General features: G+C 36.9%; 1 protein-coding gene across 2 annotated transcripts; it reads left to right on the forward strand.

The window, feature by feature from the left end:
- The first annotated feature begins 1,759 nt into the window (after positions 1-1,759).
- LOC125659427 (cell surface hyaluronidase-like) lies at positions 1,760-25,385 on the forward strand. Of its 2 annotated transcripts, none has more exons than XM_056150574.1 (24): positions 1,760-2,197; positions 3,584-3,808; positions 6,452-6,609; positions 7,233-7,410; positions 8,761-8,940; positions 9,275-9,496; positions 10,754-10,858; positions 11,422-11,558; positions 11,928-12,000; positions 12,501-12,619; positions 14,993-15,126; positions 15,617-15,686; positions 16,281-16,418; positions 16,733-16,862; positions 18,032-18,095; positions 19,186-19,221; positions 19,427-19,561; positions 19,804-19,984; positions 20,218-20,439; positions 20,528-20,727; positions 22,566-22,733; positions 23,311-23,479; positions 24,866-24,934; positions 25,212-25,385. In XM_056150574.1, exons 4-24 carry the CDS (start codon positions 7,272-7,274, stop codon positions 25,239-25,241), a joined length of 2,721 nt encoding a protein of 906 aa, XP_056006549.1. In that variant the 5' UTR covers positions 1,760-2,197; positions 3,584-3,808; positions 6,452-6,609; positions 7,233-7,271; the 3' UTR covers positions 25,242-25,385. The 2 variants fall into 2 exon arrangements, with proteins under 2 accessions (XP_056006549.1, XP_056006550.1); XM_056150575.1 differs by having other exon boundaries at positions 1,962-2,212; positions 3,613-3,808.
- Positions 25,386-25,748: the final 363 nt, after the last annotated feature.

Here is a 25,748-nt window from a genome sequence, read left to right on the forward strand (position 1 = left end):
GCTTGCGTAACGCGCCCTCTGGTGAGAGAATGCCTTTGACCTTGACAACGCTCCATATTTGGTAATGATTACGCGGACAGCTGGTACCCAAAAAACCCAAACTAGTTTGCCTTATCGCAGATGAATGCAATGTCAATTTCAGAAGAAGAAAAAATTATACGGGAAAATATTCAGCGAATGTAAATATTTCTTGATGCATGCTAATCGCGTACAAAGCACGGCCGTAAGGAAACAATGCTGATCAATGATCGATTATTAATGACAAACAATCCGTGGCCGCGGATGCTGGAGTTTTTAAGGGGGGGGGGAGGGGTAGGAGGGGCACAGAATACCGACCTTAATTAATCCGGAGAGCGCAGCTGGAGCAGAGTCAGACAAGAACCATTTTACATCGTTTTTCTGTTTCTAAAAATTCTATATAATGAAATTTTTATTATCGTGTAAAAAGTTTAAATAATTAGCAAATGTATGCGCACGTTTATAAAACTATACTCTGTCAGGTTCTAGATATTGGACATGACATTAAAACCAAACCAACCGTCCGAGATAGCCGGAAAATCTGATTGCCATTGATCTGTGAAATCTCAAATCACGGAAAGAATAAATTAAAGTTAAATCGATGGTTTAAAAATAGATGAAAAGATAAAGTGGGAGACTTTAGGACGTTTTAATTGGAATGAAATAGAAACGCTATCTTGTAATACATGTAATAATTTTATACTAACGGAATATCAATTTAAAGCAATACAAGCTGTTATTGACGGTATTTCTTCAACAATCTAATCACGCACTAAATAGCACCTACCGGTATAACTCATATAATCCTCAAGATCTGGAGAAAAATTCAGCAAAATAAACAAGGGAATATTGTTTGAGAGCATACCTACAATGAAGGTTTCGTATAAACCGCCATTGCGTCATGGTATTATCTGTCTTAATGCTATTATAATTTCCTTTTACTATGTTTATAACATGCTGTATCATTTTTATTGTGTGCAGCGCTTTAGAGTGGTTATTTATAGTCATATAGGGCGCTATATAAATAAATATTATGAACTATTAATACAAGAACATGGGGACGAGGATTGCCGAACATAATCGAGTTGCTGAGGTCGAGGTTGTATACAAAGACGGAAACTGACGTGAGCAACTACGTCATATTACATCGTTTCATGAATGACAAAAAGTGTAAGAAAGTAATGAATACGCAAATGTGCAACTCAAATAAAATTTTGATAGTGATTGATTGATTGATTATTGTTTAACGTCCCTCTCGAGAATAACTCATATGGAGACGTCACCACTGCCGGTGAAGGCCTGCAAAATTTTGGCTATTGCTCGGTGCTTATGGCCATTGAGTAGGGAGGGATCTTTATCGTGCCACACCTGCTGTGACACGGGACCTCGGTTTTTGCGTATATGTATTCAATCACAAATATATTAAATATTTGTTCTTTATTTTTTTCAATTTATTTGCCGTCAGTTACTGCTTGTATTGCTTTAATGTCTGATATTTCAAGAAAATAATTATTTTGGGAAAGGAAGCATATGCCTACAAATGCAATCCCTCTATCCCACTAAAATGTAGTTCTTTTAAAGTCTTCTTTCACCTGCATGCAGGTGTAAAACAAACCAAAAAAAATCAACACCAACTACAAGCATGTTCTTCAGGTAAAGATGACGTCAAAGCAAAGAAAATATTTACAAACAAAATATTTCGGGTTGTGTATGAGTTGTTTTTGCATGCAGTCGTCTATAATGATTGTCCTAATCGTGCTTGATGTGAATTTCTGATGACCTCGCTATATTTTTGACTGGTCACGATTTTTGTATTAATGCTGGAGGGCGGTCTCCCTGCTTGCGTGTGTATTGGGTATCGATTCCATATGGCACCTCGTCACGGGTCAGCGAGCACCCAAATCATTAAAATCCCGTGAAAACGGAAAATCACTTTCAGAAATCATACACCATCGGTCTGAGAAGTTGAGAGGGATAGAAAACGACTTTGGTGAAAAAAAAAATTAACCTTCTAAAAACTTCTCTGCGGAGGGTACTTATAACCATGTCTTCCGTTCTTCTCCTGTTGGCTTACCTTGGCCTCGCAGCGTCGCAGCTGAATCCGGAGGTTTGTCCAGACCAACAGTCAGCGACTGTATCATACAAACTCTGGTCCTCTGTAGGAAGCTGGACTAGCGGGGTAAGTTTCATCGAAATGTCCCCCATTTGATTAGTTCTCTATGCAATGTTTTAATAATTAACAATGTGAACATATATCATTCCTTAAGACATATTACCGATATAGATACATTGAACATTGTTAAGACAAATAATTACAAAAAGTTTGGAGTCTTTATTAGTGAGAATTTGAAAATTTCCCAGTGCTTATACCCATAATCTGGTGGATCCAGAAATTTGTAAACGGGAGGGGGTGCAGTAAACGGCTTGGTGTCTGAGGACTGTCTTGAGGCCCCCAGTGGGTCCAGGGTCGATGCCCCTGAAAAAAAAACACCCGAGAAGGTTAATGTATACATGTATTGTAGTGTTTTAGACACATTTCAATATAAAATAGATCGTATATGTGAGGGAGGGGCGGATCGCTGAATCAGCTACTGATCATATTGAACTTTATAAACTAACGGAACACGAACTAAGACTCTTATTTATCTTAATTATACCAGACGTTTGTATCACAAAGCGCATAAGATGATGGAATGCGATCAGCGATGTAGTTAACTTATCCGATAGTATGTAATACACACTTTTTGAGAGTTAAACCACCTACATGCACATTGTATTAAAGCAAGAATGTTTTGTTGTTGAAATTATCATAAAGATTTGTTTTTAAACATGAATGTTAAGTTGCCAATAAGAATTCCGACAAACACAATTATTCTTAGTCTGAAGCACTTGATAGAACGTAAGCTGCCTTAATCCGTATAAGGTGAATCGCAACATCAAGATTCGTTAAAACATCCCGTATGGAGTTCTCGTCATTGAAAGAGTGAAACAATCTTACATTATAACTTTTTTTGTGCTTTTTCTGTAGTAATAAAGGTGTTTTGTTGATTTCTAGAGTTCAAATTTCGCTGTGCTCTGATGCATTAAGAGTAACCTAGGTAGATCCCCCTTTCTAACCTCAGGTCTGCTGTAACGTATGGCATCTTATTCCGCGAAATACATTGGCTCCCCAACCCCCAATGTGTGCTCTTACCAATCGTCCCAATGTTCTTTACTTTATTATTTGTTAGACATGAAACTTATTGAGGACACTCCGGACCCCGCTCCTTTTCGTAAAATATTGAACCCCACAATGGAAAGATACAAGAAGAAAGAATTAATTCCAATTGTTGTGCTTTTGATCCCGTATAATTTTTACTCAACTGAGCACCAATGACTACTTGTTACCTAAGTAAGTAGTGTTTCATTGTTGTTGTTTTTTTTGGGGGGGGGGGGAGTGGGGCAAGAAATTTAGGCACAATGGGTTCATTTTTGTAAAATCTTGGAGGATTAGTCATTGATTGAATTAGATGTAATTTATTTGAAACTGTTAGTTCTATGACAAAGATTCGTTTTCTTTAACTAGGCGTTACCTAGTACCGCGGATGACGTCACTTTACTTTAACCAATGGCGTCTACCTTCTGGACACGGACGTTGACGTCAGAAGCATCACCATCGAGTCGACTGCAACATTGGTGTTTAAAGACGTGGACCTGGTCGTCCGTACGCGTTACATCCGTGTTCGCGGGGCGCTTTATATCGGATCTGAGAAGTGTAAACTACAGAGTGTTATTGATATAACCCTTTATGGTAAGTGGTTTTTTTTTCTTCTCGTCTTCTAGTCTTTGTGTCGCATTGGAAGCCGATCTCATTTGTCTGTTAAAACCCTATAACTTTTTAAAATACGACAACTTTGAAACTACACGAGATATGTTTTAGCGCGTATATTGCTTGTGTGAAGGTCCTTTGATACATGAATTCATAGTGTTAATGAACTTGTATTGGTGAATATTGGCACGAGCTAGTTGGCTGTCAAAATGCACGAGCTTGCGATAAGTTCAATAACCCTTTTATTATATAGCTAAAGTATTTAGTTGTTAAATTATATCCTTTTTCACTCCAAATACTCCAAAATAGACGAGAATTCATCAATGTTGGCATCTAAGGTGAAAGTGTGCAATATATCAGCATGCATGTCCTAACTGTTCAATATGATACCCGTCATTACGGCTTGTTTACGTCGTTACGGTAAGGTCAATATTGAACGCTCATACTCGGAAACGTTTCGGGCGCACACAATTTACGCAATGCAAAGTTAGCGTTCAATAAATTCTCAGGATATTGAACGCTAAACTAACCGTCATGTATTTTGATAACATCCTGTGACACTAACATTCTCTAGATTTTACGCAGATTTTATAATAGACTATTTATTAGCTATATAAAATGCTACCGTGCACATGTTTTTTTTTTTAAATACTAGTACTCGAGTTGCATGTACGTATGCATCGCGTAACACCATGCAGTTTTCAAACGGATGCATGCTACTATTTAGAGAAATCTGCATTCTAGTTACATTAGGTCACGGACATTGAAAACTGTCGAATTTTTATTCAACTCTCTTTAAACATAACTGTATAATTATAATAAAAGTATAACAAATCCAATGGTCTTCTGCCCGGACCGCTTGACGTCAATGCATTAATATTCGCCGATACTCGGGATAACAAGTTTGTTCCACCAAAAACCTGAGCTCCTATGGTAATTATTCGAGAATGTGTTATATCACCCACCCACCCCTTTATCGAACAAATGTAATGTGTACCTCTGCGATGAAAATGGCACGTGAGACAATTAGGGCGTAACGTCACCAATACAGGTATATCGAAAACAGCTGAGTGGATTTTGGTGCAATACGTCAGAGAACAATATCATTGATCAACCATGCATTGATGTTTTCATGGGTTGTAAATTTTATTATAAATAAACATTTATATCATTGACTAGGTTTAGGACAACATTTGTTTTGTTGGACCCGTAGGCCAAAATGTTGCCTACAGTCCGAGGCAACATTTTCCTCCTGAGGTCCAACAAACCAGATGTTACCCTCAACATCAGTCAATAAATTTACAATATATTGCATGGCAAAATTCAAACCTGCTTGCCATGCATGCATCATCCCTAGTGGGTCAGTATGAGACCCGGGGCTTTATTTCGAGGCCCGGTATTGGACTGGGCGGATATTATGACATACAAACCAATAATCACTAATCTAATTAAAATAGCTGATTTGAATCCGCTGCCGTTTCTCAAAGAAGCGGTAGCGGATTCAAAACAACTAATTCTAATTAGATTGCAATAATCACATTGTGGTAAGAAATTCTACAGCTACTGTAAATGTACAGTTCGGTAATTTTGAATGATCAGGAGATTTCTTCATGGATATGTTTATGCATTACTTGAAAGTCGCTATAATATTTAGTTTTGGTCTTTAATTTTGCGTATTTTCATTAGTGACTGATTTGGAATAATTTTTTTTTTATATTTCTCTCTTCTTTAATAATTGCGTATTCACGATTATTGGGCCCATAAATATTTCATCACGAATGAGTTTAGATTGCATGCAAGTACCGTCTTCCGGAAAGGACGGTATTTGTATAATTTAAAAAAAAATTGCCCCCGGACTAAGTATTCCCTCTCAATATCTATCTTAAATTAACTGATTGATGAAAAAATTTACAATATTTTCATGGTTTGAAAACTTGAAATGTTATTCTTTACAAGGGAGATAATTTGATCAGATATGATATACGTATAATCTAACAATTTTGAAAGATTTTCCAACCTTTATAAAAACAAATGAGAAAGCGAAAAACAAAAGCAATCTTATTTAACGTTTTCGACTCTTTGGTTTATTTAAAATAACATTTTTATACCAAATGTGACCAACGTTTTCCTTTTTGAAGCCAGATTAAAGAGTTTTCTATGTCTAATTTGATATGAATTGATTCACATAAATTGTTTGCATCCCCATATATATGTATGATCAATTGTTAAAACTGGTAAAGCAACCCTTTCCCAATTTATAGACTAGTCGTATAAATTTTAAGATTAAAAAAATTCTCTTTCACACTACATTTTCATAAGGCCATGTCCTTGTGAACAGTGCACTACTCATATTCTAGGTGACAATGCCCATACCCGAAAGACTCGAGCGCTACCAAAAATGATGTTCATGTGCACGTACAGAAAATTTTATACCATTATTTGTGAAAAAATACTTTGCATTATATTTGTATTAACTTCCAGTATCCATGGATCTCTTACAATTACGTGTGATATTTAAAGAAATGGGCTAACACGATGTGGAAACTTATCCTGTTGATAAAATAATGAATTGTAGTGCAAACAACTTTGTCATTTGATATACAAACAAGCTACAATACAATGCAGGTAATAAGGGCGACGTGGCCATCTCTAGTTTCGGTGAGAAATTCATCGGTGTGGAGAGCGGTGGTGTCCTTCATATTCACGGTAGTGACCAGCGGCCATGGACAAAACTGACCAAGACTGTGCAAAAATTGAAGGACGGAGAGATCTCAGATGTCTATGTAAGTTGTTGGCTTCGGTTTCTTTACGTTACACTCACTGTGGTAGTCCCAGACTTGTAGAAAATGGTAGTCATCCGAACTTTGGTCTGTATAACTCTACCCCCCCCCCCCCCCCAACCTCCCAGATCTACAGACATACACATGTATATATCTGTATAACTCTACCCCCCCCCCCAACCTCCCAGATCTACAGACATACACATGTATATATCTGTATAACTCTACCCCCCCAACCTCCCAGATCTACAGACATACACATGTATAATGAAATTGTAAATCAACAGTATTAATTTCAAGCACGTAATGTCGTTTTTCAATGTGTGGGGAAGGGGGGGGGGGGGCAGCCGGAGGACAAGTTGACTTCACAATTGTCTGAACATTGGCTCAGGGAAATGCAGAATTCGGGAGGGAGTGTACACGGCTTAGTTGTCGCGTGTATATGTAGAACAAAACCCAGCACGTGATGGAATTTCACAAGCTGATAACTAAAGATTAGCATTTGTTTTCATTTTGAATGAAGTCATTAATAAATAACCCGCAGATTACATCGTTTGGTTGCCTCCATATATTAAGATATAATTACAAAAGCCCCGCTTTCCTGTAAATATTTTGATTTTGTTCAGAACGATGGAAACAGAACGACAAAATTCCAGGGAATCGTGATGTATGTTTGGGATGCAGTTTCTGGCAAGCTTGAAAAATCGATTGGCGTGTACGCAGCCGGTCGTAACACCATCACCGGATCCGGAAATCAGTGCGAGGCGGACGAAGACGCAAAGCAGTTAAAGCAAACCCTTGATAGTAATTTTACTTTTATTCATTTCAGCAAAAAATGAATTGTAATAATTAATTTTAAAAGTTTGTGTATATTAACTGTTAACACTTTCTTGGGAGTGTTGCTTTTTAAAATTTCATAACCACGTTTTATGAATGTTCGCGAGTCAAGGTATTTCCATGTTAAACTCGCGGTATAATCACCCCCACTCCCTCGTATTCCATCCTCGAGTTTACACGTAGTGCTTACTTGCATAAGAATCAAATGTTACACAGTTTGTTTCGTTGCATTCCTCGGTTACCTTAATTAATCCATTGAATAATTTTCACCTTAAAAAGTAATATTTCATCGTGCAAATTAGACATATTTCAGGAAGAAAATGACAATAGAACTAGTTTTATAAAAGTGGTAGGTAATAGGGAAAACAGAATGTAATCAGAAAATTTGGTTTTAGATTTTATCTCACGTTTCGCGCACTGCTTTCTACAAAACTGCATTTTTTTTTTTTTTTTTACTAAATAAACTAAATTCGAAAGTTTTCAATTTCAAAATATTATACATATCCTCCACTTTTCATCCATATCAAATCTCTCTGGTGTAGCATATATCCTTAAGCGTTAATTTTGTTCTCACCTTTTTTTATATAGCAAATATGGGAATATTAGTCCGTTAACTATTTCATCATTATGTAGGTGAATATTAGTCCGTTAACTATTTCATCATTATGTAGGTGAATATTAGTCCGTTAACTATTTCATCATTTTGTAGGTGAATATTAGTCCGTTAACTGTTTCATCATTATGTAGGTGAATATTAGTCCGTTAAATGTTTCATCATTTTGTAGGTGAATATTAGTCCGTTAACTATTTCATCATTTTGTAGGTGAATATTAGTCCGTTAACTATTTCATCATTATGTAGGTGAATATTAGTCCGTTAACTATTTCATCATTATGTAGGTGAATATTAGTCCGTTAACTATTTCATCATTTTGTAGGTGAATATTAGTCCGTTAACTATTTCATCATTTTGTAGGTGAATATTAGTCCGTTAACTGTTTCATCATTATGTAGGTGAATATTAGTCCGTTAACTATTTCATCATTATGTAGGTGAATATTAGTCCGTTAACTATTTCATCATTTTGTAGGTGAATATTAGTCCGTTAACTGTTTCATCATTATGTAGGTGAATATTAGTCCGTTAACTATTTCATCATTATGTAGGTGAATATTAGTCCGTTAAATATTTCATCATTATGTAGGTGAATATTAGTCCGTTAACTATTTCATCATTATGTAGGTGAATATTAGTCCGTTAAATGTTTCATCATTATGTAGGTGAATATTAGTCCGTTAAATGTTTCATCATTATGTAGGTGTCAAAGACGGAAAAATCATCGGTCTTGCTCTCAGAAAGCAGCTGTTTTACAGTAAAAGAGTGGATTATGCCATGCTCTACGAGTTATTTGAAAACTTTGCCTTTGGGAAAGTGACCGGAACAAGTGGCCTGCGAAATCTGAGACTGCATGATGCGTGGTCATTTGTTATGAGAAAAGGTAAATTCAACTGATCAATGCTTAGAATTATGACAAAAGGATATCAACTATTTTTAAAGGAGGTCTTAAGAAAATAAAGAATTATAATTTTCTTTCAAAACTGGCAAGAAATGTTAAGATCCTTAAATTGGTCAAAAATTAATAATTTCAAATCAAATTAAATTATTTGCATTTTGATTCTTATTTCTAAACGATGGATTCAGTTGGCAGATTTTCAATATATTTTTTTGTAATTATCCCCTCTATAATTATTGACTTAACTCGTGTGCATATTGTTCGACTTTTACCTATAGTAAGATTTTTTTTATGCCTGTGTTGTATACTTTTTCTAAAGGTGAAACCAGCACCTCCCAAGAGCTCTTTATGAAGGACGATAAGAAGGTTTTGGAAAGAGCCGCGGAGCTTTATCACTACGAGAACGGCATAAAGTTCACCGTCAGGAGCTGGGTGCACACCATTCGACGCGGTGCCTGCTACTCCCGCGCTAAAAGCGCCAAGGCTGAAATCGCTGATCCGAAGTTGTCCCTGACCAATGACGTCACTTCCTGGCAAGTGGGTAAGTGTTTTTAATTCCATACTTCCTTATATATTATAATGTAATGTTTATAGTGATTACGAAATAGTACGTAATGGAGGATACTTCTCTCTGCTCCCGATGAATTGTCTTTATTAGTTAGGATTAACAAATAAAATGTTGTCTTTAATAGCTAGGATTAACAAATAAAAATGTTGTCTTTGTTAGCTAGGATTAACAAATAAAATGTTGTCTTTAATAGCTAGGATTAACAAATAAATGTTGTCTTTGTTAGCTAGGATTAACAAATAAAAATGTTGTCTTTGTTAGCTAGGATTAACAAATAAAAATGCTGTCTTTAATAGTTAGGATTAACAAATAAAATGTTGTCTTTGTTAGCTAGGATTAACGATTGAAATGTCTTTGTTAGCTAGGATTAACAAATAAAATGTTGTCTGTTAGCGAGGATAAACAATTGAAAAGATGTCTGTTAGCGAGGATTATCAAATGAAATGTTTGTTATATTGTAGCTAGGATTAACAATTGAAATGTCTTTAATAGCTAGGATTAACAAATAAAATGTCTTTGTTAGCTAGGATTAACGATTGAAATGCTGCCTTTGTTAGCTAGGATTAACAAATAAAATGTCTGTTAGCGAGGATAAACAATTGAAAAGATGTCTGTTAGCGAGGATAAACAATTGAAAAGATGTCTGTTAGCGAGGATAAACAATTGAAAAGATGTCTGTTAGCGAGGATTATCAAATGAAATGTTTGTTACATTGTAGCTAGGATTAACAATTGAAATGTTGTCTTTGATAGCTAGGATTAACGATTGAAATGGTGTCTTTGATAGCTACAATGTAGGATTAACAATTGAAATGTTGTCTTTGATAGCTAGGATTAAAGATTGAAATGGTGTCTTTGATAGCTACAATGTAGGATTAACGATTGAAATGGTGTCTTTGATAGCTACAATGTAGGATTAACGATTGAAATGTTGTCTTTGATAGCTAGGATTAAAGATTGAAATGGTGTCTTTGATAGCTAGGATTAACGATTGAAATGGTGTCTTTGATAGCTAGGATTAACGATTGAGATGGTGTCTTTGTTAGCTAGGATTAACGATTGAAATGTTGTTTTTGTTAGCTAGGATTAACGATTGAAATGTTGTCTTTGTTAGCTAGGATTAACGATTGAAATGGTGTCTTTGATAGCTAGGATTAACGATTGAAATGGTGTCTTTGATAGCTAGGATTAACTCAGGAAATGTCTTTTTAAACAAATGACCTGTTCGTAGGTGATGAAGTCGTTCTCCTATCAACTGATTACGATCCCAACCAAGCTGAGGTGACCACCATTAAGAAGTGTGATGACTGTGGACCTAATGAGGCCAGAATCAACCGTACGTATAGGGCTATGTAAACGTAGCAGAATAACGCACAGGTGCAGCAGTGTGCTTCACGCATACTAAATTGTATAATTATAATTCCCCAGGGTTCGGTTGTCAGACCTCCACGCCTACAATATAATTTATTTACATTATTCTATACAATAAAATGAAAAATAAAATCCCGGAGAAGGAAATAAAACTTATTGGTACTTGTCTGTCTTTGTGTAACTGTGACGTTTATCTAATGTCTGTATGTGCTTACAGTAGATCTAGTGATGTGGTTGTTTACAGTGGTTCTATAGCTGATGTCTGCCTTTCATTTGAGGTGAACTAGTATCTGTCTCTGTTTACAGTGAATCTCGTGTCTGTCGTTATTTACAGTGAATCTCGTGTCTGTCGTTATTTACAGTGAATCGACTGACTAAATGTGTTTACAGTAGATCTGGTTTACAGTTCTAGTGGCGTACGGTTGTACGATATAAATAACCGATATCCGATTGTCACTTCTTTGAGTATATATACAATTGAAATTGGTGCATACAATTGAAATCTGATCTATCTTTCCCTGCTTATAGTGGAACCGATGTTCGCTCACTTCGGAGAAATGGTAAATGGTGTTGATATGCGAGGTGAAGTCGCTCTGCTGAGTCGCAACATAAAAATCAGAGGTGCCCCCGCTACTAACAGCAAGACTCTTGGAGGACACATAAAGGTAATGTCTAACGTTTAACAAAACAAACCGTGCACTACATTTGTTCCCTGTAGGTTGTAGATTTATAAAGAACAGACCTGTTAAATACCTCTGATTCTGTCTGCATCAATTCTCAACTTTCCTTGATTGACAATTTTCTATTTCTGTTTCATGCCGTTTGCCGATAGAAAAAGAAAAGTTTGGTAAATGAAGTGCACATTATTGAAAAAAAAACAAAACTTCAAAATGATTTATGAATTATAGCATATAGATTAGTTATTGTTTATAAAAACACTTAAATGCTCATCTTTTACTGAAAGATAGAAATGGAGAGGTCTCTGATATTGATCCCTAATGAACCATTCTGGAACATACTGCTTTGAATTTTAGCTGCTGAAAGGATTCAAAGAAGCACAGGTGGAGAACGTAGAACTCGTCAACATGGGGCAGTTGGATACGCTAGGTAAGAAGGACGGCGCAATTTCATTTATACAATAGGTGTATTTCAACAGTTACTACGAAATGAAACTTGACTTAAGTACCATGCATGGCGTCCGAGCAATTTAATATTTCACTTTTCATTGCAATATCGTACTTCTTAAACCTTACCAGTCCCGTGGGGACCCGGGTTAGAATAGGTCCTCAGTACTCCTAGCTTGTCGTAAGAGGCGACTAAATGGGGCGGTCCTTCGGACCAGACCGCAAAAATCGAGGCCCCGTGTCACAGTAGCCGGTGTGGCACGATAAAGATCCCTCTCTGCTCGAAGGCCGTTAGCACCGAGCATAGGCCTAAATTTTGCAGCCCTTCACCGACAATGGTGACGTCTCCATATGAGTGAAAAAATTTCGAGAGTATACAACCAATCACACAGTTTGACTTTTGTACCATTTGTATACATATGGTATATTTGATATAGCTGTCAACATGTGGCTATTACTAAAATGCACACTTATTTATTGAAGGTAATTATCCATTCCACTGGCACATGTGTGGTGACGTCAAGAACTCGTACATCCGGGGCAGTAGTATCCGGGACTCCAACGCTCGTTGTGTCACTGTGCATGCCACCAATGGCGCTATTGTAAGTGCAAAAATAAGAAATACATATGGTACCTGCGAATAACAGCTTAAACTATTAAAATGACCCGATACATCTATTTATGCATGGAAAAAGTTATAATATAGGCACAGAGGGGATTGCTAAAGGTTAGTTATGTGCCCTATGTTCCTCTCCTTATAGGAAACAGCCCACCGAAGCCTGTTTTTGTTTTAAATAAGAAACAGGAATACAGTGAAGGAATGAAATACGTCATTTATTAAAGGAAACAAATGACGAAAATTACGGTTCACAAGCAAAGGGGGAAAATCAGCTGATATAATTACACAAGATATCAACACATCTGTCCTGACTTCCCCAATAAACAATTTACACCAGTAACAGTACTATTGAAACCAGGGAAATCAGCAAATATAAACATTTCGTCATATAATTACCCAAGATTTCAACGTTTTAGTTAAGAAATCAAATGTTTCTAAAATGTTCCAATAAAGATTACAGCGGGTTCAACAGGTTGCGGTAACCTATGGTTGGTATGCTCATAGGTTTGCGTTCAATCCTCGACATAGGTGGTTGCGTTATATCCTTGATGTTTAAAAATAGACAGTACATGTTCCTTTACCAGACACCGAGCATTAAAAGAGAAAGCCACGTGGTCTTTCCGATATCGCCTAAAAACAGAGGTTGGCACGATGCACCGTGTAATATGTCTACATAAATGGAACATAAATGAACAAACAAATATTACATTAAGAATGTGAAATGTGCATTTTAGACTAGATACATAGTCATTTGAATACTTTTCATTTTACGTCAACATGGAAATACCAACTTTGAAAATGAACTGTGAAGTAATTTCATCTGGACAATAGGTGAGTGCGTGCCATTTACATTTAGCATAATGATGGACTGACCATGACTAGGAAATGTCTTGATCCGCTATTTACGTCATCAAAACGTTCAGAAATTTCTTGATTAGACAATAGATACATGTACATCTTATCACCCAGTTAGAGTCCCTTAAGACAAATCTCGTTCATTTCAGCGTACTTGGTTTTATAGCACCAATGGGACATTGACCACAACACTTCAGGGTCAAATACTCATTGACAGTTCAAGTGGTTATATTTTACATTTCATTTACTCTCAATCGCTTTATGTAGATGCCAGTATTTGTTAAACTTTAATGACTTACTCCTATAGCCCAAGATATAAAGAATCGTGACCACCTGCGGCTTTATCGTGACCATCCGACGTTATAACGCCGCCATGCTCCATGACAGAAATAAATTATCAATTACTTGGTTACAAATGAAACGTGATTGTTTATATTTGTTTTGAAAATTAGAATTAATCAACCGCCTAACCTCAGAGGTACATCTTGTTTATGCAAGATATACACAATAGTCTTGTAACCAAAGGCGAAAAAAAAAAATTGAGAGATTCTTCTCAATTTAGAAACCTGAAATTGTCATCGTGGAATCTTGGGGAAAACGTCACACACCTCCAAATGATGTGTTCGCGTCAGCATTTTGAGTTCCCTGTAAAACGTACAGTTTGATTAGAATAAAAAGGGCATGGGCACGATTTTCAAAAGATGTACTTAAATATTTCATTATTAATATGAGAGTATTTGATACGGACAAAACATACTAGTGGATAGCAATAAACCCGAATTTCGAAAACTGACACATAGCTGTATTTGAGACATCTTAACTTTTCATTTTCAAAAAAAGGCACCAATCTAATTAAAATCAGACTTCTTAAATCCGCGCCGTATTTTCTGCGTAAGAAACAATTGTGAGCGTATATTCTAGGATCTGATTTTAATTAGATTGAACGAGGCACAAACCTTATTTATGTTTTACATGTAACATGACTCAAATATCAACATGGCGCGAAAGTTGACAGCTTCGGTGAAAACAGTTTTTACAATGACATTTGTTTGGTTTTTCCCTCATTGTGTATGTACTCTAGATGATGCTATATTTATTAACAAAATGTTAATTTCAAACGATCAAAAAATCGTGTACAAGCCCCTGTATGCCAATGTTTCTGTCGTGTACAGGCACGCTGAAAATATTCTATTATAAAAGTTAGTTTGAAACAATAATTTAAAAAAAAAATGACCTCGCGATCCGTAGATTGTCTGCTGAAAGCCTTATTTAATTATAGTATTTTCTTTGTTCTTTAATAATAAATCACCTGTCTAGTAAGCTCAGATACACTATTTTATTTCTACATCATTTGTTGTACTTACGATTGAGAAAAAATATATATGAAGAATTTAAAATTTCATATCGGCAAAACAGTTGCAGATCTGAAATCATAATAATGAACGTTGCGACTTCCTGTTCCTCAAAATCTAATTGTATATTGATTGTCTAATTTGTGTAGGTGGAGAACAATGTTTGCTTTAAAGCTGTCGGACACGGTTACTTCCTCGAGGAAGGCGGAGAGGTGGATACAGTATTTAATGGAAATCTAGGAGCGGGGAACACCAGAACGGGAAGTCTGACGAAAACAGACGGGTGAGTCATAATGTGGATATAACTGTATAAAACAGACGGGTAAGTCATAATGTGGATATAACTGTATAAAGGTGGGGGGCTGAATAAAACAGACGGGTAAGTCATACTGTGGATTTACATGTAACTGTATAAAGGGAAACAGACTGAATAAAACAGATTCAATAAAACAGAGAGGGACAAGTCATATGGTGGATTTAACTCCACAATATGACTTGCCCCTGTCTGTTTTATTGAATGGGGTAACACTGACTAAAACCGAGTACCTGTACTGTGGATTAAATTACAATATATACAATGTACAGTGGGATGTAATATCTTCTGCATTGACATACCAAGAACAGTCTTACTTGCACAGTACGTGTGATAAATTTAAAATGAAAGTAACTGCATCTGGAGAAGATATTAAAGTATTGTTGATGTAGAAATAAACTTATTGTCATATTTTTGTTAAACACTTAGAGATTTATTCTGTGTTCTTTTGAAATCTTAGGATGCCCTCAACCTTTTGGATCACCAATCCCAAAACGGTTATGAAAAACAATGTGGCAGCAGGAAGTGACGTAAGTACTACACCGTCAGGGCAATAGACTGTTATTCATAACCGGAATATGCTATATCCAGTGGCGGATCTATAAAGGAGGTTAAGGGGTTACATACAGTCGGGGGATGGGATACACTTGAAATAGTCATAACAAAAACAAAAAAACCATTTTGGGATCTTCGTGACGTTAGGTGGGTACAAACGTTGGTCGCAACCCTTTTGAAATTTTCAGGATCCATCATTGGATCAACAATCAACAATCAATATATATGTAATCACAACAAAAGGATTGTACGCAAGTCCAAAACAATGTGATCACCCTCTCCAAATACATTGTAGATGCATCCATAACGATTCCATATTTGATAATATGTGCCAGTATGTACTAAATGTGTACATTGTAGCTGGTTACAAAAATAGATCAGAATCATCTGTATCAGCGGCCATGTGTAATCCCTATAACTGGGCGTTTTTAAAATGTCTTATTTCATAAGCAATGTATAGTTACGTTTTCGTAGCCACGTAGACGGAACTTGGGTCTTTTTTGGGTGAATTCTCAAAATGCATTGTAGATGCATGTTTGCTGGAGTTATAATCATTCGGTTGCTTTCAGTACGCCGGGATCTGGTATGTTTTCCCGGAAGAACCGATCGGAGCCTCTTACGGTGTTGTCCAAACCATGCAGAAGGGCGAGGCTAAACGCACACCTATAAAAGAGTTCGACAACAATGTGGCTCACTCCAATCGCGTGGTAAGACTCCTCTCTTAATGATATATTATCCTATTTGTGATTTGAAAGTGTTTTATGGGAGGGTAGTTTTCCATAATTTAGTGAACTTAATAGACTTTAAAATTAAAAGCTTTATTAAGAAGTAATGATATGACATTGGCTTCTTAGAATAGATAAGTAAAATGGAGTTGGGTACAGTGCAGGGTCTTTTAAATATTTTGTCAAATAATTTTATTTTATTTTATTTTTCTTACTATGTTGTGTTTCTTCTAGATTTAATGTGATGGTGCATAAACAGCTCCATGGTGGAATATGATTATAATGTTCTGTTTTAGGCCGGTCTCTTCTTTGACAAAAACCTGAAGAACAATACAGGTTTTGGTTGGGGAACAAGGTACAACCCCCTCAGTGACCCCCTGGATGAGAACTCTGCCCCCCAGACCGCTGTCTTCACCAGGCTGACCGGTAAACTTTATTATTGATTTAGTAAACCAAAGTAGAAATATGTTTGTCCATGCTTTGTTCTAAAATTCACACTTCTTCATTACAATATGATGTGAATCCATTTAAATTTAATATCATGTACGTAAATGTATGGTACATGACGAAAGTAGGGAATTTGTAAACAAAATGAAAGGACGCTATTAATTAATAATGCTTATTATGAATTTTTCTCTCGGGAATCCTCCCCGCCATTCCTTTCTCGGGATATAATCTAATTAAGAAATAAAGATCGCATTTTTGTGTATGTTGAAGGATAACCTCCGAGGTCGTAAAATGTTATTTTAAAATATAGAATTCCTGTAGAAAATCTTGTAGGTCAGTTTTACAATTTTTGACTCTTATTGGAAAGTGTCACTGGTTAGCTTTGAATCGTACAGTGGTTGATATTTTATATGACACCATTAGTTACATTGTATCTCGGTAAAGACAAGGAATGTGAGCTCGATTATCCGTATTTGAATTTCGTGGTGACTTTTAAAAATTCGTAGACTTCGCGGGAAAATTGTCCCTCCCATGGGTTTGAATCCATTTCTGATATTTCTTTTTTTTTCTGGAATAGTACCGATAAAAAATTGAATCCTTTCCATTCGACTTTCGCTTCTACATCGTCAACTTCCCATATTCATGTAGCAATATTCCATTATCACCTGCTTATGGTGTTTCGTCTCTCAACTGATTCCATACGCAATAACTTGTTTTGCATATGGTCAGTTTTTAAATCGAGACAGACTACTGACAAACAAGTTGATTGTACAGGGGTTTTAACACTCGCGTTCTAAGTCAGCATTTCGCAAAATTTAAGGTCGTTATAATCTAATTTACCAATACAACCTGTCAATGGGTAAAATGCTGTTTGACATGTTTCATACCGATTGTTAGGCCATTCTTTACCGTTGATTTTGACTACGGATTACTTCGTTTACCCGATCAAGAAAAAGGGCTCACGGCGGATGTGACTGGTCGACAGGGTATGCTTACTCCTCCTAGGCACCTGGTTACGCCTGGTACGTCCAGGGGTCCGTGTTTGTCCTACTGTTAATTTTGTATTCTTTATATAAGTTACGAGATTGACCACTGTTCGTTATATTCACTTTTTCTAATCTAAGTAATTTTTGGGTTTTTTTTTTCAGCGTACAAAAATGAAAGGTTCAACGGTTGGTTTGATGCCGCCAATATTCACATAACTCAATCCTCGTAAGTATAAGCACTGAATATATTATGTGATTTGTAGTGAAATTCTATGACGTATATTCTGTGACGTACATTGAACCTCTTTCGTGACGTACATTGAACCTCTTTCGTGACGTACATTGAACCTCTTTCGTGACGTACATTTAATCTATTCCGTGACGTATATTCCGTGGCTTACTTTGAACCTATTCCATGACATATATTCTGTGACTACATTGAACCTCTTTCGTGACGTACATTGAACCTCTTTCGTGACGTATATTGAACCTCTTTCGTGACGTACATTGAATCTATTCCGTGACGTATATTCCGTGGCGTACTTTGAACCTATTCCATGACGAATATTCTGTGACGTACATTGAACCTATTTCTTGACGTACATTGAACCTCTTTCGTGACGTACATTGAATCTATTCCGTGACGTACATTGAACATATTCCATGACGTATTTTCCGTGACGTACATAGAACCTATTCCGGGACGTACATTGAACCAATTTCGTGACGTAATTTCGACCTTTTGCGTGACGTACATTGAACCTATTCACGCACGTGTGCACATTTTGTAAAATTGATGTAACAATCTGCTGTCGCTGTCTGAAGGAGGTATACTACATGTACACATAATGGCTGACTTCTTTTTAAAACATGGATGGAACTATATATAATATCAGCAATGTTTGTCTTTTCCGTTTCGATTGAGTACCTCAGTGGTTTAGCTGTTGACTGCTGATCTGTAGATTGTGTATTCGAATCCAGCAGGAGTTTTAAAAAAAAATTCCAAATTATTTTCTACTAAAAAGGCTTTTTTGAGTAAATAAAGTAAATTTGAAAGTATTCAATTTCCAAATATTGTGTATATCCTCCACTTTTCATCCTCATCTAGTGTACATGTAGTACTCCTCCTTAACTCCTTATAATGTGGCACTGTTGGTTTCGGATTTTTTCCGGTGATGTGATTCCTTTTATATCTCGCTCACATTTGCGAATTGTGGATATCAATTATAATTTTATCTAACCATCACAAGTTATGATTTCATTATACATGTACGGATATGACGAATATAGCTTTAATTACCTCATTGAATTTCCAGGTTCTCAGACAGCTTGATCTCCCTTGCCGTGAGAAGGTATGGTAGATTCATTGCACGTATCTCCTGTATGTAATCATTATCAATGGAATTTCAAATTTCCTTTAATTTCCTATTATTGTATCCATCAAAAACTGAATCACTTCTTCAAGCGTACAACGAAAGTGAGACACTGTACATCAGTAATGACTGTATTTTGTGGAAAGATCTGATATTTGATGATAAAGTTCTACTTTCTATACAGGAGTGCCGATGGTCCCGAGTGCTTGGTTACCAACAGTGTGTTTATGGGAGAGTCTATAAACTTGGGCGAGCCCTCAGTGATCAGAGGGAACGGCATGGTCAAGACCTACCCCCGGGCGGTGCCTCTCAAAATGGCGTAAGAAAATCAGATATTGTCAACTTACACCCTAATTAATACATTGAATCATGCTTCCCCTCAGCTGAAATAGTGTGGAGGATATTATAATTGTTGACGAGTTCAAATGAAGATAAATGTTTTCTAAATACGCAATAAATTTGATGTCCGTGCGTGATTTCATCAGTTTGTTACCTTAACTCATCAGTATGTATTGAATTCAAACACTATGAGTGTTAAACAAATCTCCTGGGGTTTTACAGAAACCAGCCTCGACAAGGTTTTGTGTTCTATGACCGAGCGGTCAGTCTGGAAGATTCCTGGTTTGGTAACTACGCTAGCACAGATGACTACAGCGCAGGCGCCATCGGCTTCGAAAGGAACAACAAGCACCTGGCGACCCACGGCGCCTTCACCAAAGGCCTCCAATGGGGCTTCAATGACGTAATAAATGCATATAGGCTACTATACATTTATCTCCTGCAATAAGTTTTAATAGGAAAAATTTTAAGAACGTAAACTATACGAACGTCGAAAATTTGTGAATTTTGTCCATGACGCTTTCATTATCGTGCATGTTCGAAAAGTTTCATGGGCCGCTGACATCTCATTACAGTGTGTTATCGGGAGTCTCAAGAAAACGGTTAATTTGATGCATATCCATGTTCTCGTTGTAGGCTTCGCAAGGAAACCGAGTGTTTGACGGTAACGCCACTGACCTGGGCTTCTCTGCATTGGACGGTGATGATACCGTGCTCTTCAAAGATCTTGACGGGTCCACCACAGGAGTAGGAGGACGCGGAAATTTTGTGGTCAAACCACTTCCATTCCACCTGACTGAACAGTGCGAGGAAATTGATAATTGGAAAATGGCGATATGTCCACATCAATATGGCCAGGTTAGTGCGAGAAGATCATGTCTTTATATTCTAGTTTCTATTTCGTACCAGAAGTGTTGTACTAAGATGAAACAAATATGTATTTCAGGTTCGAACCAATTTTGAAGGCAAAGTCGCGGACCAGATAACAGTCACGCGTGATGACGACATTGATGACCCAGTGACTGCAGACAGAATGTCTTTTGCTCCATTCCTGGCGATTCTTGGGGGTACCCACAGCTACCTCGTCAGGTCCAACGCCAAAGTCGCCCCTCGCTGGTGGAGATTTGAGTTCCTGGGCTTATCCCTGTAATTATTTTATCTTTTTAACCTCTTTATCTTTTCAGTCTTCCTTTTGAATCAGATGTGTTGCACTACACTTTCTAATTCCCCATCTGAAGCTTTACCAGTGGCGGGAAATCGGGTTTCGAATCCCCTTCCCATTTTGGTTCTAAAAGTTAGCAAAAAGATCATTTTGTGCAGTTTTGGGGTCTACAAACGCTCACCCTTTTAAAGAAGAAAATGCGATTCCCCCCTTTCATCTCATAAAAATATATGTGTGTGATTAGGGTCCCGTCTGATAGGCGGGTGTCCTATAGTAATCAGCTTGCGTACACCCGTCCTTGCAGAGCTTTTTTGACCTATTTTAAATAGATTTATGGATGGAAGTTGAACTTAACAAGTAATGCCACAAAGCGGGGACTCTGTTGTAATGCTTGCCATCACCGTACTATTTAGTTGTCTTTCGAGATAACCTTTACATTGATAACAAAGATGATTGTTATTAAACTGTAATTTTTATTAGATATTTCATATACATATACCGTTTGGACATTGTTGTATAAATTTTTCTTGGACAATGATTTCTTAAGTATGATGTATGTGAGGATGGATAAGATGTATAATGTGTTATCACTTATTCTGTATCTGATAAAATCCTAAAATTTCATTGACCGAGACAAATACTGCATACAGCATGTTCATATTCTTAATCTATAATATTGTGAATTTGAATATGCCGAGTTTCATATCAATTGTTAGGCCGTTATTTACACACTTGATTTTGACTATGGATTACTCCGTTTATCTGATAAAGGGCTCACGGCGGGTGTGACCGGTCGAAAGGAGATACTTATTTCTCCTGAGCACCTGACCCCCCCCCCTCCCCAACTGGTATGTCCAGGGGTTCATGTTTACTCTTAGTTTTGTATTCTCCACAGGAATTAATCACTTTTTCACCCTTCCACGTTTGTTTTGTAACGACACATTGACCCTGTTTCTGTTTCACATGAACGTGTAGAGGTTTGGCAAAACTATTTTTCAGTGAATGTCAATTTCTTTGTCCATTTGTGTACATGTATTTCATTTAAGGAGGTTCGCTTTACCAGAGAAATTTTATACCTGTATAGGCGAAAAGTGGAGAACAACAATATTTTGACATTGAAAACTTTACATTCACTTTATATAGTCAAAAATGCAGTTTGAATAAAAATAAATTTGGAGAAAATAAAAAATCCTGCTGTACTCGAACTCGCAATCTATATATAGTTCACCAATCGACGTGCTGATCTATATATAGTTCACCAATCGACGTGCTGATCTATATATAGTTCACCAATCGACCTGCTAACCTACTCATCTACTCGGATACATGCTATTTGAAATGACAGCTATTACTGATATTTATATTTTCATTCATGTTCTAAAAGGAAATCGGTCATTATGACGATGTAGAGTACCTTCTTAATTTGACGTGTATAACATTTAATAATTCAAGTACGACCCCCAATTGCCCAGCGATGGATTCAATATTAAAAATAAATGAGCTTTCATTTTGATGCCAAATAACGAAATATTTTCTTTCTTTCTGGGTTTAATTTTGGTTGTCTCACCACGATAACGTTTATTTGCTCTTTAAAATTGGAAACAAAATAAGCTTTGTCTGATGAAATTCTCCCTCGCTTATAGGGGTGAGGGGAACCAAATGAGTTGATGACCATCTCGTAATAAATGCATCGATTGGCTGTTTCAACACCACGGCGTGGATAATAATGTCTGTAATGCATAAGACAATGAATGTGATATTTTGTGTGAGAGATCGAGTACAACTTTATTTACAAATATCCCATGTATTGTAACATTTACAGGTCCAATTCCGCAACGTTTGCCGTCTGTATTCCACGCCAATCCACTGCAAAGGTCGCCATATTGAATCTTAAAAGTGGAAAATGGGAACGAGGCGTAGCCGTGTCTACACATGATGAATTCAAAGCATCGACGTCTTCTAAGGATTACTTCATAGACCCAGAAGTTGGGTACGCTATCCACCTATACACTCAAGAGACACAACGAATATCATATTGGTGTAATCCTTAAAATTTATGGGGGGCAAATTTTCCTGCATTGTCATTTTAATGTTTTTTGCAATACAATGTCTGCTGTAAAATGGCTGAAATATTGCCAAAACGGCGTATAACCGTAATTAATCCAGGACACCATCCTGCACATTTGAACATTTACAAGCAACGTTTTTTAAAATTGCTTTGGGTAAAGGTATACCCCTCGAAAAAAGAACCCACACAAAATATAATGATTCCGCATTATCTAGGGGATAGAAATCTCATCTTCATCTAATGGGAGAGAACTACACTGGTACATTGTGTCGCATAGCTCATACACATACATGTATGCTTGACGGACAGTTGTAAATATCAGATTGAACAAACACCAACTTCACCTTAAAACCTTATCTTTGTACTATTAAAGAAATATACATACAAAAATGTAATATACATGTATAAGAAAAGAAAATTTACTTGTTTCATTATTTAGCTTTTTACATGCAATAATCTAGAAGCTAGCGTTCGCCTACTTATATATGATCTTTTGCAGGGCTGTGTTTTTGCGGGCACAGCACATCCGAGAACGGACAGATTTGGACCGTGGTGACTGTCTAGACAACAAATGTCCATTCGTTGGTCTCAGTAACTCGGACGGCGACAGGTCGGACATAGACTGCACTGACCGGTTTTACGCAAAGTATAAAAGAGACGCTGTTGTGGTGAGTATCTGGTATCCAAACACTTATTAAGGTCATGTGATCAAAACAAAAATGTGTACCATATATCCCTCTGTTTTTAGTTAACCAGAAGTGATAAAAGAATTAGATAGGTTACATGAGGAATATGTATTGGTTCCAGCAAAAGTTCGGGTAGTTAAAAATTTTCACGAAGAAAGTCGGGTATCTAATAGAGACACTAGTCAGTGGATTCATTTTCATAAATAATGGAACACGCTAGAAACCTTACATTCTCTCACCAGAGGGCGCGCTATGCAAGCTTCACGTGTTGTGGAGCGTAGCGTAACGCCCTCTGGTGAGAGATTGGAAACCGTGTACATGTAAATGTGCATCTCGAGCCTGAGGTCAATATAAAATTAACTGCGATTTCTTAGCATCTTCACTTTTACTCAATGTCAGAACCCTGAATGAAGATTGATATGTCAATTGTACATTTAGATATGTTTATTTAGTTCAAAGGTGGTTCGTTGATGCATATTAGAGGTAGGAGATGTCTCGTGACTCAAAAGCAGGTCACTGTAACCTCATTGGGGAATTTTAAAGCTAAAGATAGTCATATCGCGTTCGAATCATCTTGCACCTGTGAGGCCTAGCTCCATCAAACCTGGTCAGCTAATAGAGAATTGGCATTCATTCCAATATAGTTTCAAATGATAGCGTCACAGATTGTGGCTTAGAATTTGCATCATGTACTAAGTCTTGTAGTTCAGCAGGTCTATCATGTACTAAGTCTCGTAGTTCCAGCAGGTCTATCATGTACTAAGTCTCGTAGTTCAGCAGGTCTATCATGTACTAAGTCTCGTAGTTCCAGCAGGTCTATCATGTACTAAGTCTCGTAGTTCAGCAGGTCTATCATGTACTAAGTCTCGTAGTTCCAGCAGTTCTATCATGTACTAAGTCTCGTAGTTCAGCAGGTCTATCATGTACTAAGTCTCGTAGTTCCAGCAGGTCTATCATGTACTAAGTATTGTAATTCCAGCAGGACCATCATGTACTAAGTCTCGTAGTTCCAGCAGGTCTATCATGTACTAAGTCTCGTAGTTCAGCAGGTCTATCATGTACTAAGTCTCGTAGTTCCAGCAGGTCTATCATGTACTAAGTCTCGTAGTTCCAGCAGGTCTATCATGTACTAAGTATTGTAATTCCAGCAGGACCATCATGTACTAAGTCTCGTAGTTCCAGCAGGTCTAGATCTATCATGTACTAAGTATTGTAATCCCAGCAGGTCTATCATGTACGTTATGTACTCTAAAGGTGCAGTGTTCTTCACTTCTGCATTTGTGAGATGGAAATCAAAAAAGTATAATTATGATTTGCTCCTGGACACGGCAGCTATGTGCATCCATTAATCGGGTATTGTATTTTCAGCCCGCTCGTAAGAAGAGAGCCACTGCAAATACGGATCGATTTCCCGCCACCAGCGCCACCCCACCCACGGTAGGTACAGTCCGTCAGCAAAGAGAAAGTTAAATTGGGTTTGGGCAAACATCAAAGAGGGACATATTTATAACAGTTGTTACGGAATGAAGTCTGCAAGAAAGGGGAGGGCTTATTCTTGTTAACCAGCTTTCTGTGAGCTTTCTATGTTCACGTCTAGAAAACCTTTAAAAGACCTTTACAAGTTATTTATATCCATTTTGATCTTCTTACCGTGCTATTCTGAATGAAGGAACAGCATACGATTGTAAAATTGTTTCTTGTCTTTTTTTTTCAGAACTGGGGAGCAGGATCCACAAACCCTTAACGACCAACATCTTCTTTGTTCTGAACGTTTACTGTAAACACAGAAAATAAATGTTGTCAGGAACTGTTTGTGTCATTAGTACAATCTCCTTCGTCATGAAGTTTAACTGTAAAACACAGAAAATAAATGTTGTAGTATCAGGAACTTTTGTGTCATGTATATTAACCATTCACGAGGACCCTGACACATGCATATTAACCATTCACGAGGATCTTTATGTATATTAACCAGGCGAAGAGATTGACGTCTGTGTACTTTTAAAAAAACATCATTGTGGCCGACTTCCTCTTGAAAAATGAATGAAAACATAAAGATCAGCGATGCATGTATATTTCTAAGAATACCTGGTAGATGTATAAAGGTGGATTAATCCTCGTGTGACATTTACATTGAATCGAAGGTTTTGGTTTATTCATATCAAAATCCCGCATTAGACATGTCAAAACAAAAATACGTATACTGTCTATGCTTCTGTGTTTAGTAAACCAGGAGTGATAACAGAATTAG

The sequence above is a fragment of the Ostrea edulis genome, chromosome 9, assembly GCF_947568905.1.
Source record: "Ostrea edulis chromosome 9, xbOstEdul1.1, whole genome shotgun sequence".
NCBI lineage: Eukaryota > Metazoa > Mollusca > Bivalvia > Ostreida > Ostreidae > Ostrea > Ostrea edulis.